Genomic DNA, 13718 nt, shown 5'->3' on the forward strand with positions numbered 1-13718 from the left:
CAAAGCAGGGCAACAAAGATGGTGAAGGGCCTTGAGGGGAAGCTGTATGAGGAGCACCGGAGTTCTCTAGGTCTGTTGAGGCTGGAGAAGAGGAGACTGAGGGGAGACCTCACTGCAGTTACAACTTCCTTGTGAGGGGAAGAGGAGGGGTAGACACAGATTTTTTCTCTGTGGTGACCAGTTACAGGACCCAAGGGAAGGGCCTGAAGTTGTGTCAGGGGAGGTTTAGTTTGGATATTAGAAAATGGTTCTTCACCCCGAGGGTGGTTGGGCACTGGAACAGTGAAGTGGTCACAGCACCAAGAGTTCAAAAAGCATTTGGACAAACTCTCGGGCTCACGTGATTCTTGGGGTGTCCTGTGCAGGGCTGGGAGCTGGACTCAAGGATCCTGATGGGTCCCTTCCAACATAGAGTATTGAATGATTCTAAGACAGGGTGAAAGCCTTTACAATGGTGCATAGCAGGATAATGACAGATTACAGACAAGTTGAAATTAGAAGTTTTTTTTTGTGTAAGGAAAAATGAGGCCAGGCAAGCAGTGGAACATGCTACCCAGAGAGGTTGTGCAGTTTCCATCCATGGAAGTACTCCTGACCTAACTGCGTAAAATCCAGAGAAACCTGATTTGACCTCATAGTTGACCCTGCTTTGAACAGGGAGTTTTACTAAAGATCTCCCAAGGTACTTCCAACATGATTTACCATTTAATGATTTACATTATAGGAACAGTCAATGTGTCAGCAACACCATTTGGATTTATGGCAGTTAATCTTAGACTACCTGAGTCTCACCCTGTAGATTGAATTTGCATTAGCAGCAAGATCACTTCAGATGCATCCCTGGAGCATGTCTTTCAGATCATATGCTCAGAGATATACACACATCCCAACTTCTGTATTACCTTTTTAGAGTAAATTAACTTAGAATCTGTAAACTACCAATAGCTATAGCAGTTGAATATATGAGAAATTCTGCTGCATTTATTTTTCCATAGGTAATATTTGGAAGTTAAAAAAAAAATAAAACCTAACGCTAAAGAAGTTGTTATAAGAACAAAAAAAAAAAATCCTTTCTTATTCCAACTAGGTCAAAAGATGACTTTGCTCCTAATGGAAAAGTTGACTTTTCCTTAAAGTGTCTAAAAGCAATATATGCTTGGCTATTACCAGTGTGAATAGTCTAAACTGAAATAGGAAGGCAGTAGAAGCTTGACAGTTCTGAATGAGTTTTGTTGTGCAGTTTTATAATAACTGATGCAGGGGATGGTGATTAATAAGGAGAAATTTGTTCCAGGCTTTTGTGTTTTCCAGCTAATGGCAGGTGTCCCTTGCACTCTATGGTCTTTTGCTTGTTACATCCTGGTATGATCTGTGCCTTTAAAATAACTCTTCTCTCCCATTTGCAGTGATGGTCCCCTGTTATCCAGAAGCCATCAAAGTAGTTTTTCTTGGGTGCATGCAAAAAACTAATTTCTGATATAAGCAGGGTCATTCCAGACGAGATATCTGGTAGACTATTCAGTATAATAGTGTGATTATATTCTTCTATATAATATGATAATGTTTTGTATAATTAATTTTGTATAAGTTTCTTGATTACAGACTGTCAGACTTTTGTTTTTGTTTGTTTTGGTGGGGTTTTTTTAAGCTAAGCTATTGATCAGCAGTTTTCATTGTCTAGCACTACCATTCCCATCATGCAAACACTTTTGTTCCTAGATAATTCAGTTATTCAGTTTTATCTCTTAACTTTCCTTGTTCTTTTGTTATATTTTATATATACATTAGCACTTTTACACCTGTTGCCTTACTGCTTCAATATCTATTGAATTTTTTTCTTTACCTGTGTCTCTAGGATGATAAAATTCCAGTTGAACGTTTTCTGGATTCATTATTTAGGATCAGGAAATAACAATATAAAAAAAGAATACTAATGCCTGGATGTTACGTGGCAGGGAGAGATCTTTCTCTTTTCTCCATCATTTCGAATTTTACCTCATACCTCTCTTAAAGAAACACCTGTCAATTTTAGATATTGTGGTAGAGATCTGGTTGAAAGGTTGTCAGAAGATAGAGCTTTAACCATAAGCAGGCTTGTTTTGTTATGCCTTGGATAAGTTCTCTTGAACCCAAGATGTCTAGCATGTACTTAGTCTATGGAAATCTTGGACCTTCACTTGTACTTCATAAAGCACTACTGAGAGGCCAACCAAAAGGTCTTGAGAGGAAGCATCTGAACAGTCAGCTGCCCTCTAATGTGCTTCACACAGCAGATCTCATAGGTGTGTGTTTGTAATTCCTTGCAATGCTCTGTTGGTGAAAACGATCCTCCAAACTATCTATTAGGAAACGTGCACTTTGCATGCAAACATCTCCCCAGTCCAGGCCTTTCAGTTTCTCCATTTCCATGAAAACAAAACTCAACTTATCATCTGTCTTATCTGTTTCAGACTAACTTTAGTATCCCAGTAACTACAGAATCATGTCCTTTGGTATTCCTTTCAGGCAATCAAGATGGACCTAAGAGCTAATTCTCCGGTATCACATTCACACTTTTAAATCTTTAAATCCCTGTCCCTTCTGGATTGAAAACTGCTTCACTCATTACCTGTGAACTCAAGGATGGACAGGGTTAAAACATTGAAAAGGATATTTGGTGGTGGTGGGGTGTATGTGTGTAGAGTTGAAGGAAAGAAAGAAGAGTGGGATAGTGAAGTGAGTGCTACTACTGCCACTTCAAGGAAGGCACAGATCTCTGAGCATGGGCAGTTTTGCTTGTCTTGGGAAATGAAGTATTGCAGTCATCAGTGTAGTAACACAGCTTAAGTATGTTAAGTTACACATCTTTGTTTTGTTCTATCTGGTGCTTCTGTTAGGATTCTTTTCGCTGATTCACAAATGTAGTTTCATCTATGTTTGTTAATAAGAGGTTTAACTTTTTTCTAGCTGACAGATAACATTAAAGTCAGAGGTATCTCATATTTGATCCTTTAATTGTTTTATTGTTGTTGTTTCTAAAATGAAATACTACTTTCCATGGGACTGTTACATACACAAGCAAAAAATAGAGTACACCCAGTGTAGAAGAGGAAATAAAGCTTTTCTTACAAGTGTTTTCATTGATAGCGCTTAGGAAATATCCTGAAAATCCTGTAAGATTTTACAATAAAAATTTACAGCTTTATTTTTGTATTCAATTGCTTCTATTACCTTAAATTGTATGGGATATTTTAAGGAGCATCATATCAGTTTTGACATTTCAATCCTGAACCTACAGTGGGTATTATAATCTAATATGAAGGTGAGATAAATCTCTCTTCTTATTTTTTTTTTCTTTTTAAGGTCAATTCCTCAAAAGTCCAAGTGTTCTATGTTATGTTACTCTATAGAACTACACTTTACTACACATTATTTTGTTATGGCTGTTCTTTGAAAGTAACTTCTTTCTGTATTAATTCATAGCTCATTTAACTTTCACTGGTTTTATTCAAAATTCTTTATTTTCAAAACAGGAAACAGTCTGCAAGTGAAAATTCAACTTATTGCCAACAGTAAATGCACATTCTGACTCCCATAAATAATGCAACCCGCATAGTCTTACCTGCATGCTATGATAAAGGAATATGGTAAAAATTACTGATCTGTGCTAAATATGTTCTTCCAAGTGACCTCCAGTTAGGAATGCTCATAAGAAAAATTTATTGGGCATCTGAATTATTATGTTCATGACACATGTACTTGTTACGCACATTTCTGTGCTTATGGGAAGTGTTTATTACAAGAAAAGTAATTAAGCTTGACTCTTAACATATCTGTTGCCTGTGTTTTTTTTATTCCTAGATCTTCCTCAGAACTGTGATCCTAACATTCCCCTAGTTGCTCAGGAATTAATGAAAAAAATGATCCGTCAGTTTGCGATTGAGTACATTTCAAAAAGTAGCAAAATTCAAGAGAACAGAAATGGTTCATCGTTTGAACCAAGTCTGATGTGTAAAAGTGTCCAAATGAACCAAACGGAAAACTCCCTTCAGGAAGAACAGGATAGCCCTCTAGACCTCACTGTGAATCGAACTCAAGAACAGAATACTCAGCAAGGTAAATTTCTATATCTGCTAATCTGTGTTTTGCTGTCATTTGTTACTTAATGCATCTTATTCCCTTAAAAAATAAACGTCAATGTCTAATACGTGTTTTACCTTTCCAAAGTAGGAATCAGTATACAGGAGAAAAAAAATTATCCTATGTGTTTAAAAAAAGGTTGAAGGAAAATTGGTATGGCATCAACTTAACGCTGAAAGAAAGTTCATACATTTTTCCCTTAAACACCAGGAAAAGTGTTATAAGAGAACTGTGTTAAAAAAAAACCAAAACAAACCACACTACAAAAAAACTCTCCATTTTTCATAGTGTGTGTTAGCAGATAAATATTCTCCTTTCTGAGTGCCTGGGTTAAATAAGTGGTATTGGAATTTCACAGCTTTGGAATACTGAATCCAAGTCAGCTCACCTGTGGCTGTCACAGGTAACAGTGATTCTGTTAGAAGCCTGAGAAAAGCAAGAAGGATACTGGAATTTCAGAGAGCAGATGTCACTCAGTCTGCATCAGCCCTTGGACACTTTGATTCTTAAATACAGGCTGGTTAGAATGATGGAAAGAGAAGATTAATTTGAAAGGAAATTTCCATACTTCAAACTTTAATCATTATAGATCAGTGCAGCTTTCTTAATTGAGAGTAAAGCTAGAGAAATAAAGTCTGTCTCACTATCATTTTCATAAGGGAAATGATTTCTTTGCCTCAAGGAATATTGCTATCCAAAACTGATAACAGTATAATCACAAGAGTGTTTTGGACTTTGAACTAGATTTGGATTAGCAGCAGTTTTCAGGAATGGTTGTGACTGTCATGTGCAACTGAAAGCAGTGGCGAAAGCAGCTTTTGTCTTTTACAGATATAAGGGTCTGTGTTAATCCTGTAATACTGCCAACCAAAGGGAAAAGTTGACCTTTTGTCACTTACCATACTAAAAAAGTTGAAAGAAGGCAGAACTAAAGTGTTTTGGGTTTCATTTGGTTTGGGGGGTTTTTTTTTAATATACATTGTCAGAATGAGAGCAGATCTGGTATGTGTGTGCCTAATGATGCAGTCTTTAATTGGATGACATCCTTGGGGGCAGGGAAGTCTGACATGGATTTCTCATACTAAGTATACCTATTCTAGATGAAATATCAAACATGCTTTCTCTTTGACAGCAAAATCATTAAGAAATAGTGGAATTCCTGCTTTTATTCTGTGTGGTTGGCAGAAACCCAGTTAATGCCAGGGTTTAGTAAATACTGTATGCAGATTAAATCCTGAGAAAATATCTGTTGTGCTTTCTGCTATTGGTGAATTACCAGATTTTAGAGATTTATAATTGGCTGGGTTGAGGCACGTTTCTTTTGCAAGGACAACAAAAAACACTTTTCTGATACCAGTGCTATTGCTTTTTGCTTGCTTCAACAGCTGCTTATAAATAACTGGTTTTAAATGTCCATGAGGGAGCAAAGTCCCCAATGACAGGTTCTGGTTGTTGCTGAGCCCAAATAAATCTTTGAGGAATGAAAGGGAAGGCAGAGAGTGAACAGGGCAGGGACAGGAAGAAGGTTGTGCTGCCACCCTCAGCTGTTTGAAAATCCATTAATCTTTTATCTAAGAAAAACCTGAAATATAGAGAAATTAAGTTATTTAAATTTTTTTTTTAATATCTTTGGAGGATTTTTTTTTTTACAATCAGACTAAATAACAAGTTTAGAAATGTGCACCTTCAGTGAAACAGCTTAGGCTAAAATAGTTGCTCAGCACACATAGAATACAACTTACACAGTAAACTATATAAGATACTGTAGATTCTCAGAACTTAAACTGCCGTGTTTGCTGGAGCGCTTTGCAGATGTTAAAGGTACATCTCTGTGAAATTTAGAGCTGCTGATGAAATAAGACTGTAGTTGGAGAAAGGTGGCTTGAACATCATACCTGTCAGGAAAGTTGTTTTGTGCTTCCTGTTTCCCATTAACATTCCAATTTTGAGCTATTTTAGCTTTTCACTGTAGTGATGGCAGCACAAGCAAATAAGATCAAGATGAAAAAAGTCAGCTTCCTCATTTTATTTGCATTGCGTTCTATGTGTAAAGATTAAAGAAAAAGGTATTTCAATTAGCTTTTTTTTGTTATTATTCTGCCTATCTCTCACTTCTGTATTTGCCTGAAGGAAGCTTGTTTGTAATGAAGTGTCACATGCTTACAGTAGGAAATTATGAAGGTTTTTTAATTGGATAATATATTTTTAAAAATATATAGTTCTGTATCTAACATAGTATGCTTCTTCAGTCTGGAGACTTATAAAAGCTATACCAGGATGCCCTTCTTAGTAGTATCATTTAACTGTCATGCAACTCTTCCTACCATTTGCTATTTGTAATTCCTGTTAGAATTTTCCAAATGAAGTGGCAATAACAGAGTAGGAAGTTTAAATTTGTTCAGATTTGATGGATCCTCAAGGTTAAAGTCTTTTCAATTCAAATCCTGTTAAGCAGATAATGACTTAAATATAAATGCCTTAGGTTCATTTTCTGTTTAGGCAGCTGCTTTGTATTTACAGTAGTTGTCTTTGAAATCAATGATCTAAATAGTAAAACAGACAGTCTTGTTTCTTTACTATGGCAGTGATTCTTGCACTTGAGAGGAAGGTGTAAACTGTTTTCCAGATTACTCGAAGCAGTTGCTTTTGCACTGAGCAGACCCAAGCTAAGTGCTAGCTCAACACTGAAAAAAGGTTTTGCTACCAAAGTTCTCCACTGAAGAAAGCTTTTTACTTTCCTCCAGTACCTACAGGCCATCTCTGAAGCACTCCAAAAAAACCTCACATCTGTCACTTCCAGATCTGATACCCCTGTATGTTGGGCTTATATGAAAAGTTTTAGTAGTTGGGGAGCACTGTAGGGTGGCATCTACAAGAATGTGTCAGGGCTTCCCTGTGCAAGGCACAGCCAGCTCTGCAACATAGACCCAAGTGGAGCACATCAGGGAGAAAGTGCAAAAATGCTGGACAGGCAGAGGAGTGAGAAACAGCACAGTGAACAACAAGATGAGAGAAAGGGGAAGAGAGGTGCTCCAGAAATCAGAGTGGGTATTTCCATGGAGGACAGTGAGAGGGCCACAGTGAAGTGGGTGTTCCACTGCAGCTTATGGAGCAGGTATTTGTTCACGTTGCTGTGGAAGACTTCACATTGGAGCAGCTGGATATTTCCTGAAGGATCTGTGGCCTGTGGAGAACCCACAATGGAGGAGGGGAAAAGTGTGAGGAGGAAAAGGCAGTAGAGAGGAATCATACCCATTACCAATCCTGCCTATGCCAACAGGGGGTTAGGGAGATAGAGGAGCTGGGAGTTAAGTTGAGCCTGGGAAAAGGGGGAGAGGGGAAAAACACTAAAATTTGTCTTTTTCTCATTATCCAAATTAGTTTTAATTTGCAATAAATTTATTTTCCTCAAGTCCATTTTGCCTATAATGGTCATTGGCAGATGATATCCCGGTATTTATCTTGATGACCTTCATCTTATTTCTCCCCCCACTGAGAAGGGGGACAGAGAGGAGCTGAGCTGGGGACTAGCTACTGGCCAAGATCAACCCATTGCACTCCTAGTACTGAAGCATTTAATACTGAATACTGGTATTTAAGCACTGGTATCCAGGTATGTCAGTTTGGCACCTGACTTGTATTGGAGTCTCCAATTATCCTCTACTTTCCTCTGCATGTGGCAGTGGTAATTTAGCAGGATGCTTTAATTCCTGTGCACCTTAGTGGTAAATAATCAGGCAGTCATCTGTAAATTAGCAGCAACTTTCTCCAGAAATACCCGTATCTTGCTCTTTCTTTCCTAATCTGTGTAACTCATAAGACTGTCCAGACCTTGAAGAGAATATTCTGTACAGTGAAAGAAAATTTGTTTTTCATGCACTGCTCCTAACAAAAAAACAAAATTGTATACTTTTGCAACATTGCTTATCCTCCAAACTAAGCCAATGAAGAAGCAGTTCACAAAGATAAATTGTATGAGCTGTAACTACATTCAAGAAACAGTTTAATACTGCACAAAAAGGGCACCGTAGAGAGGTACATTTTTGAGGCAAGTAGGTGTATATTCCTTGGCTGCCAGGGTGTCTAACAGCCAAATTCCTTGTTAGATGCTCACTTGCTTGCTTCCCACACAATGGCACAGGGGAGAAAATGGGAAGAACAGAAAGGAGAGCGTGTGAGTTAAGAACATGGCCACTGCTTACCACTTGCCATCGTGAGCAAAACAGACTGTTTGGGTAAAATAACTCAAATTATTGCTTATTAAAATAAATATTTAATTATTAATTCAGGTAGTAGAAACAAAAAGATACATTACAACACTGCCTCTCCTCTCTCCCAGGCTCAGTGTTGCTCCAGGTTCCCTTGTGACCACCACAGCCCGCCCCTCTGGTGCAAGGGTAGTGGGTGTGCAGTGTCCACAGTCTGTACCTAATGGTTTCTCTCTGCCTTTGGGCTTTCCTCTCCTATTTCTTCATTCTTTTGGTTCCTGTTTTCTCTGTCCATCTGGCACTTTTTTCCCTTTCTTAAATGTGATTTCCCAGAGATTCAGCCCAAATGGCTGCTGGGCTCAGCTGTGCCCTGCAATGGGTCTGTTGGAGCCAACCAGGACCGTCTGTGTCCAGCACAGGGCAACCCCTTGCCTGTCCTGACAGATGCTGCCAAGACTGTGCTGTGGACACCCAATACTTGGCCATACAGTTTTCATCTAGCAGTTTTTCATGTTACAAGATACCACATCAAGTCAGCAAAAAGGTATTAGTCAAAGGTGTAGTTAAGAATTAATAAAAGGCTTTGATGTTCTTACTGACGGTTCCATGAAAAGAGTTTCTGTGTGCAGCAGCACAGGAAATAGCCAGCAAAAGGCAAGACACCGTCAGAAAAGGTATGGAAGGCAAGACTGTTGTTTTGTTGCTACAAAAACCTTTATGGTGTGCGTAGGCAAGGTAAAGGGAGAGTTGTTATTTACTAAATCTGACTATATTAGAACTAAGGAAGGCTTGCTGAAACTTCTTAGAGGAGGAAGCGGGTTTGTAAACACCTGCAGTTTGTAAACACCAGGAACTGCTGTGACAGGAGGTTGTGAAGAGGGACAGTGTCAGTGGGTTCACAAAGAGCCTTAGACAAGTTCACAGATAACAGAACCAAGGGCAGAAACCAAAGCTAGAGTAGGCAGGGATGTATCTCTGAGATCCCTAAGCCAGTGATAGCAGCTACTAGGAGAGTAGGAGAGGAAGGAGCTGCAAGTGGTGGCCACATTAGTAGAGTGCTTGCCACCTCTGGATACTGAGAACTCACTAGACTAGGTTATCTGATCTAATAAGAAAGTTTATAATAGCTAGTGAAAGATCTCCTGAAACCCAGAAATTTGCTGAAATCAGTGCAGAAATACCAACTGTAAGAACTCAAGGTTGACACATATGGTTTCTGTTGCTTCCCGTTACCCTCCCTGTTTCTCTAGCATCACTAGTCTGGAGGAGTTTCAAATGATTGTGGTCCTGATTATTTTGAAGATGAACTTTGATCACACTTAGTTATGTCTTAGTTACCTGATAATCTGGTGCTGAGAAGCAAAGGACAGAGGTTGAGCCATTTCTTTGAAGATCAAAATGATTTAATTTGCACAGAAGTAGCTTCATTAGAAGGCCATGAGTAGCATATCTGAAAAAATCTAAGAATTTTTCCATATTATCCAGTGTTACATAGTATTGTTTATGAAGACTGTCATCTTAGTAGTCATGGCTTTAGCTAAGAGTGGAAGTAATTTCATGTCTTTTATTAAAACCACTTTAGAGAGTGGTTTTTCTGTTCCTGGTATCATTCAGTTCCTATTCAGAATTCTTGCTTTAATACCTATTTTGAGTGATTTGATAAGAAACAGTAAAAAGTTCTGGCTCAGTTCCTTTCATTAGGTGGGATTTTATTATATTTTAAGGTTTTGTAGCAAATGCTCTCACTTTCCTACCAATTGGAGGTGGTTTTTTGTGAGGGTTGTTTTGTGATTTGGTTTGGTTTGGTTTTTGCTTTCTGTTGGTTTTTGGGTTTTTTTTAATTCAAGTGAAATCACTGAATAAAAATCTGGAGTGCAGTGACTTTATCTGATATTTTGTATGGATATCAAATTTCTTGCATGGTTCTTTTTACTGAGTATCATCTTCCCATAAAGCATTGTCTTCAGGGAAGTGTCATGTACTTAATTAATGCATTTGCTGAGTTGGAGGAACTCTCTTGAATCTGAAATTACTTCAGTTCTGCTTACCCTTTAGAGGCCCAAAATGTATCTAAGTTTTGGTTTCAGAAGCCTGCATTTTCAGTACTGTGTTCTTTTAAGTCATTTTTCAACTTATTGCTAGCCTTGTATTGTCAAAGCCAATTCGGAAAGATTGGAAATGAAAATTATTTTGGTTAGATTTCATTATGGAATTTTACAAGAGCCTTTGGGTTTTGTTTGTTGGGGCTTTTTTTTTCCTAAAAGTCTAGTTAGCTAGAAATTTTTTTTGTGAATTGGTTAGAGATGATTAGCTCTTCATTACTTAATGAGTTGTCAACTTTGAAGTAGTTTTTTCTCCAGTGACTTTCTCCAGTGATCTCTTCTAAACTTTATCATATTGCCTATGAATATCAATTACAGATGGGAAAACTGTTGTGAAAGGGAACACACAAATGCTTAAGAAAGGGAGATGTACTTTGTATGACTGACAGAACAAAGCAGATAAAATCTGTCTTGCACAGGACTTGGGGACACTGCAAGCTTGAGTATTTGGTGGGCCAAATAGTCCCTGTAGAGTATTTCTGTAGTGTTTTTAATTGGCTTTTTCTTCTTTAACATCACTGCATCAGGGAGGTTGATTAACATTAGTCCTTCCTTTAACATTCTTAGGGCTAAGGAAGACTTTGAAAGGAATGTACTCAGAAGAAAAGGAGCATCTTTGACAAGTGGCATATTTATAAATATTTTTCTCCTAATGCTGACTCATGATGTTACTTTCTCTACCCTTCTTCTGCAAAATAGTTGCGGAAGAACAGTCAGAAAGCAGTCCAAAACAAATAGTTGGCTTTGATTATTACACAGAACTCTATTTCTTTGCATTATTGGTAAAAAGGAGAGGTACCCAAACAATTTTCCTGACATCTTATTCTGCTGTTCGCATTTGGATTCTTCAACCAGTGCTTCATGTCTGCATCTGAGGCTGTGGGAAAATATATACAGTTGGTTTATGCTTTAGAAATAATAAGCAGTAACATGAAAATGACACTGTAAATGTAATAAGGGGTAGTATGAGGGTGATTGTAGAGTTGAATGTTGAGCTACATGTTGAAACTGAAAATTGAATTCGCAGAGCTCAGGCACACAAAACAACCCAAGTTTGAAACAGAGAACCAAGGAAGAAAGGTATGAAATTAAATATATTCAGGGGATTTAACTATGATTAAAATGTGATTTTTTTTTTTAAAGAAAAACCTTTAAGCTGAAAGTAGTATTTCAAGTGCTAATTAGTTTCTTTAGTTTTTAATGTTTTTAAATACTGATTTTTAAAAAGTATGTTTTCCTGTTTCAGTGCTTCATAGACTTCAACAGCCAGCTATAAGTCTTGAATTTAGCATTTACCAGCGACTTAACAGAGCAGACTTCCACCCCAGACTCCCACCTCTTCCTATTTCTCTAATTTCATTATTGCATATATGTGGAGGCAGCAGGAGGAATCTCTATAAATAAACTGTTAAAACCTTTAATGGCATAGGTCTCATTTTCTTAAAACCCTGTACTGGGCTCAAGCTTGCTTCTCAGTTGCTGGAGTACTACCTGCTTATCCAGTTACCTGGTCTGGTCTCATAGCTGACCCTACTCTGAGCAGGAGGTTGGTCTAGAGGCCTCCTGAGATCCTTATTAACCTGAATTGTCCTGTAAGCCTAGGATTTAGTTAGGTGAATTTTAACTTCAGCATCAGACTTGTTTGTTTACAGTATGTAAATATGAAGAATAATAATAATAGTAATATCAAGTGCATTGTTTTGGTTGCCTTGAAAGTAAACAGTGCAATATAGATGCATACGTGATTTTAAGGAAAGCAGTCAAGTTTCTGTTCAATACAGATTCTTACAGATTTTATTCTTTCTGAATGGGTTTATTTTTTTTTTTTTCAATATTTTAAAAAAGGGTTTTTCCAAATGAAATGTACAAAACCATTTGCTGATGGCTGACATTGTTAACGGAATATGGTGTCAGAAATTGTAAAAAATAAAGTAGCTGCTTGAAAATTGTGCCACAGGTAAAAAATATTTGCTAACAAAATCTTTGAGATCCTTAAACCACTGTTATCATCACTGCTCGTTCTTTGCAGGGGATGGAGTGCTAGATCTCTCTACAAAGAAAAGCGCAAGGTTGGAAGAACCAAAATATGATCCATTGTGTTCTGAAAACTCAGTGTCTGGGTAAGCAACATTTAGGACTCTCTTTGGCTTATCTAAAAGACAATCCGAGTTTCTCTTCTCTGGTCAGGTTTTATGTTCATAACATACCTGTATATACTGGCACACACATGTGGTTCCTATTTTGCTTTCAAAAGAATTTTTGTCACTCATAAGTGTGTGTCTATGTATATATCATATGTTTCATTTGTCTTTTTCCTTTTTTTCTGTTTAAAGAAAAGTTATCAGAACAATCACCAAACTTTAGTTCATGTTACTAAAAATTACCTGAAAATTGATTACATAACACATTAAAAGTAATAGAATAGTAGAAGAAAATGCAAATAATTCTTTTAGAGTTTATTTAGGAAACTTCAATTTTGGACAAAAATGACCATGTTAATAATTAGATGTAAAATGTTCTTCAACTAACATGAACAAGTTAAATGACTATTATCTATAAAACTCCTTAATAAGAGAGAGAGCAAGCGCGTGAGAGAGAGCTCTTAATCATCATACTTAAACTTACATCATGGTTCTGACTATGGTGTGTGGTGGCAAACGGTTAAATGTCTTTATTCAGCATGGAAAATGTTATTGCATCTGCTGAAAGCTACCACCAAATTAGTGAAATGCATTGTTTTGTTGGATTTTATGATCTTGGCATCCTCCCATCCACTAGCCATAGCAGGACTCTTTTTGTCACCTGTACGTCTTACCAAATAACTTACTGCAAATAGGACTACAGTAGCAGTATTTGTTGAATGATGTAGAAGTGCATTTTATTAATTTACTCATACGAAGAAGTTTGAAAATGAGTATGACTTTGTAACTAGTGAGCTGTAAGTAGTGACTAGAAGTTTTTTAAACTGTGTCTTATTTTGCGAAAATGGACTTGATTGTTAACAACAGCACTTTTATCTTACTGTTGTAGAAAGCCTAGTTTTGTGTAAGTCTGGGATGTTTGTGTGTAGTTATGTACTTATTGCTGCAAATTTTCTATGAGGGGGTTGACTCTTTTATTACTTGTTTAGCGGTAACGTCACGTTTCTACTAACAAAAACTCCTTCAGGATTTGGGTATTTAATGGAACGTTAATTGTATAACTAAAATTATAACAGTGTTGCTCTGCAAGCATGTGAACAAGGGAATATAACAAGCACATGAGACTATTATCAAATACTGAGCTAGGA

At 37.3% G+C, this 13718-nt stretch overlaps 1 protein-coding gene across 7 annotated transcripts in view; it reads left to right on the forward strand.

Moving 5' to 3' along the window:
* Positions 1-13718, forward strand: part of LCORL (ligand dependent nuclear receptor corepressor like) — an 83702-nt gene that overhangs the window by 40274 nt on the left and 29710 nt on the right. For all 7 annotated transcript variants that reach the window (XM_017837264.1, XM_017837027.1, XM_017836872.1 and 4 more), the window contains exons 5-6: positions 3841-4095; positions 12459-12549. In XM_017837264.1, coding sequence (XP_017692753.1) covers positions 3841-4095; positions 12459-12549 — 346 coding nt within the window. The remainder of the gene's footprint in view (positions 1-3840; positions 4096-12458; positions 12550-13718) is intronic.

Source organism: Lepidothrix coronata, unplaced genomic scaffold (assembly GCF_001604755.1).
Source record: "Lepidothrix coronata isolate B3197 unplaced genomic scaffold, Lepidothrix_coronata-1.0 Scaffold0, whole genome shotgun sequence".
NCBI lineage: Eukaryota > Metazoa > Chordata > Aves > Passeriformes > Pipridae > Lepidothrix > Lepidothrix coronata.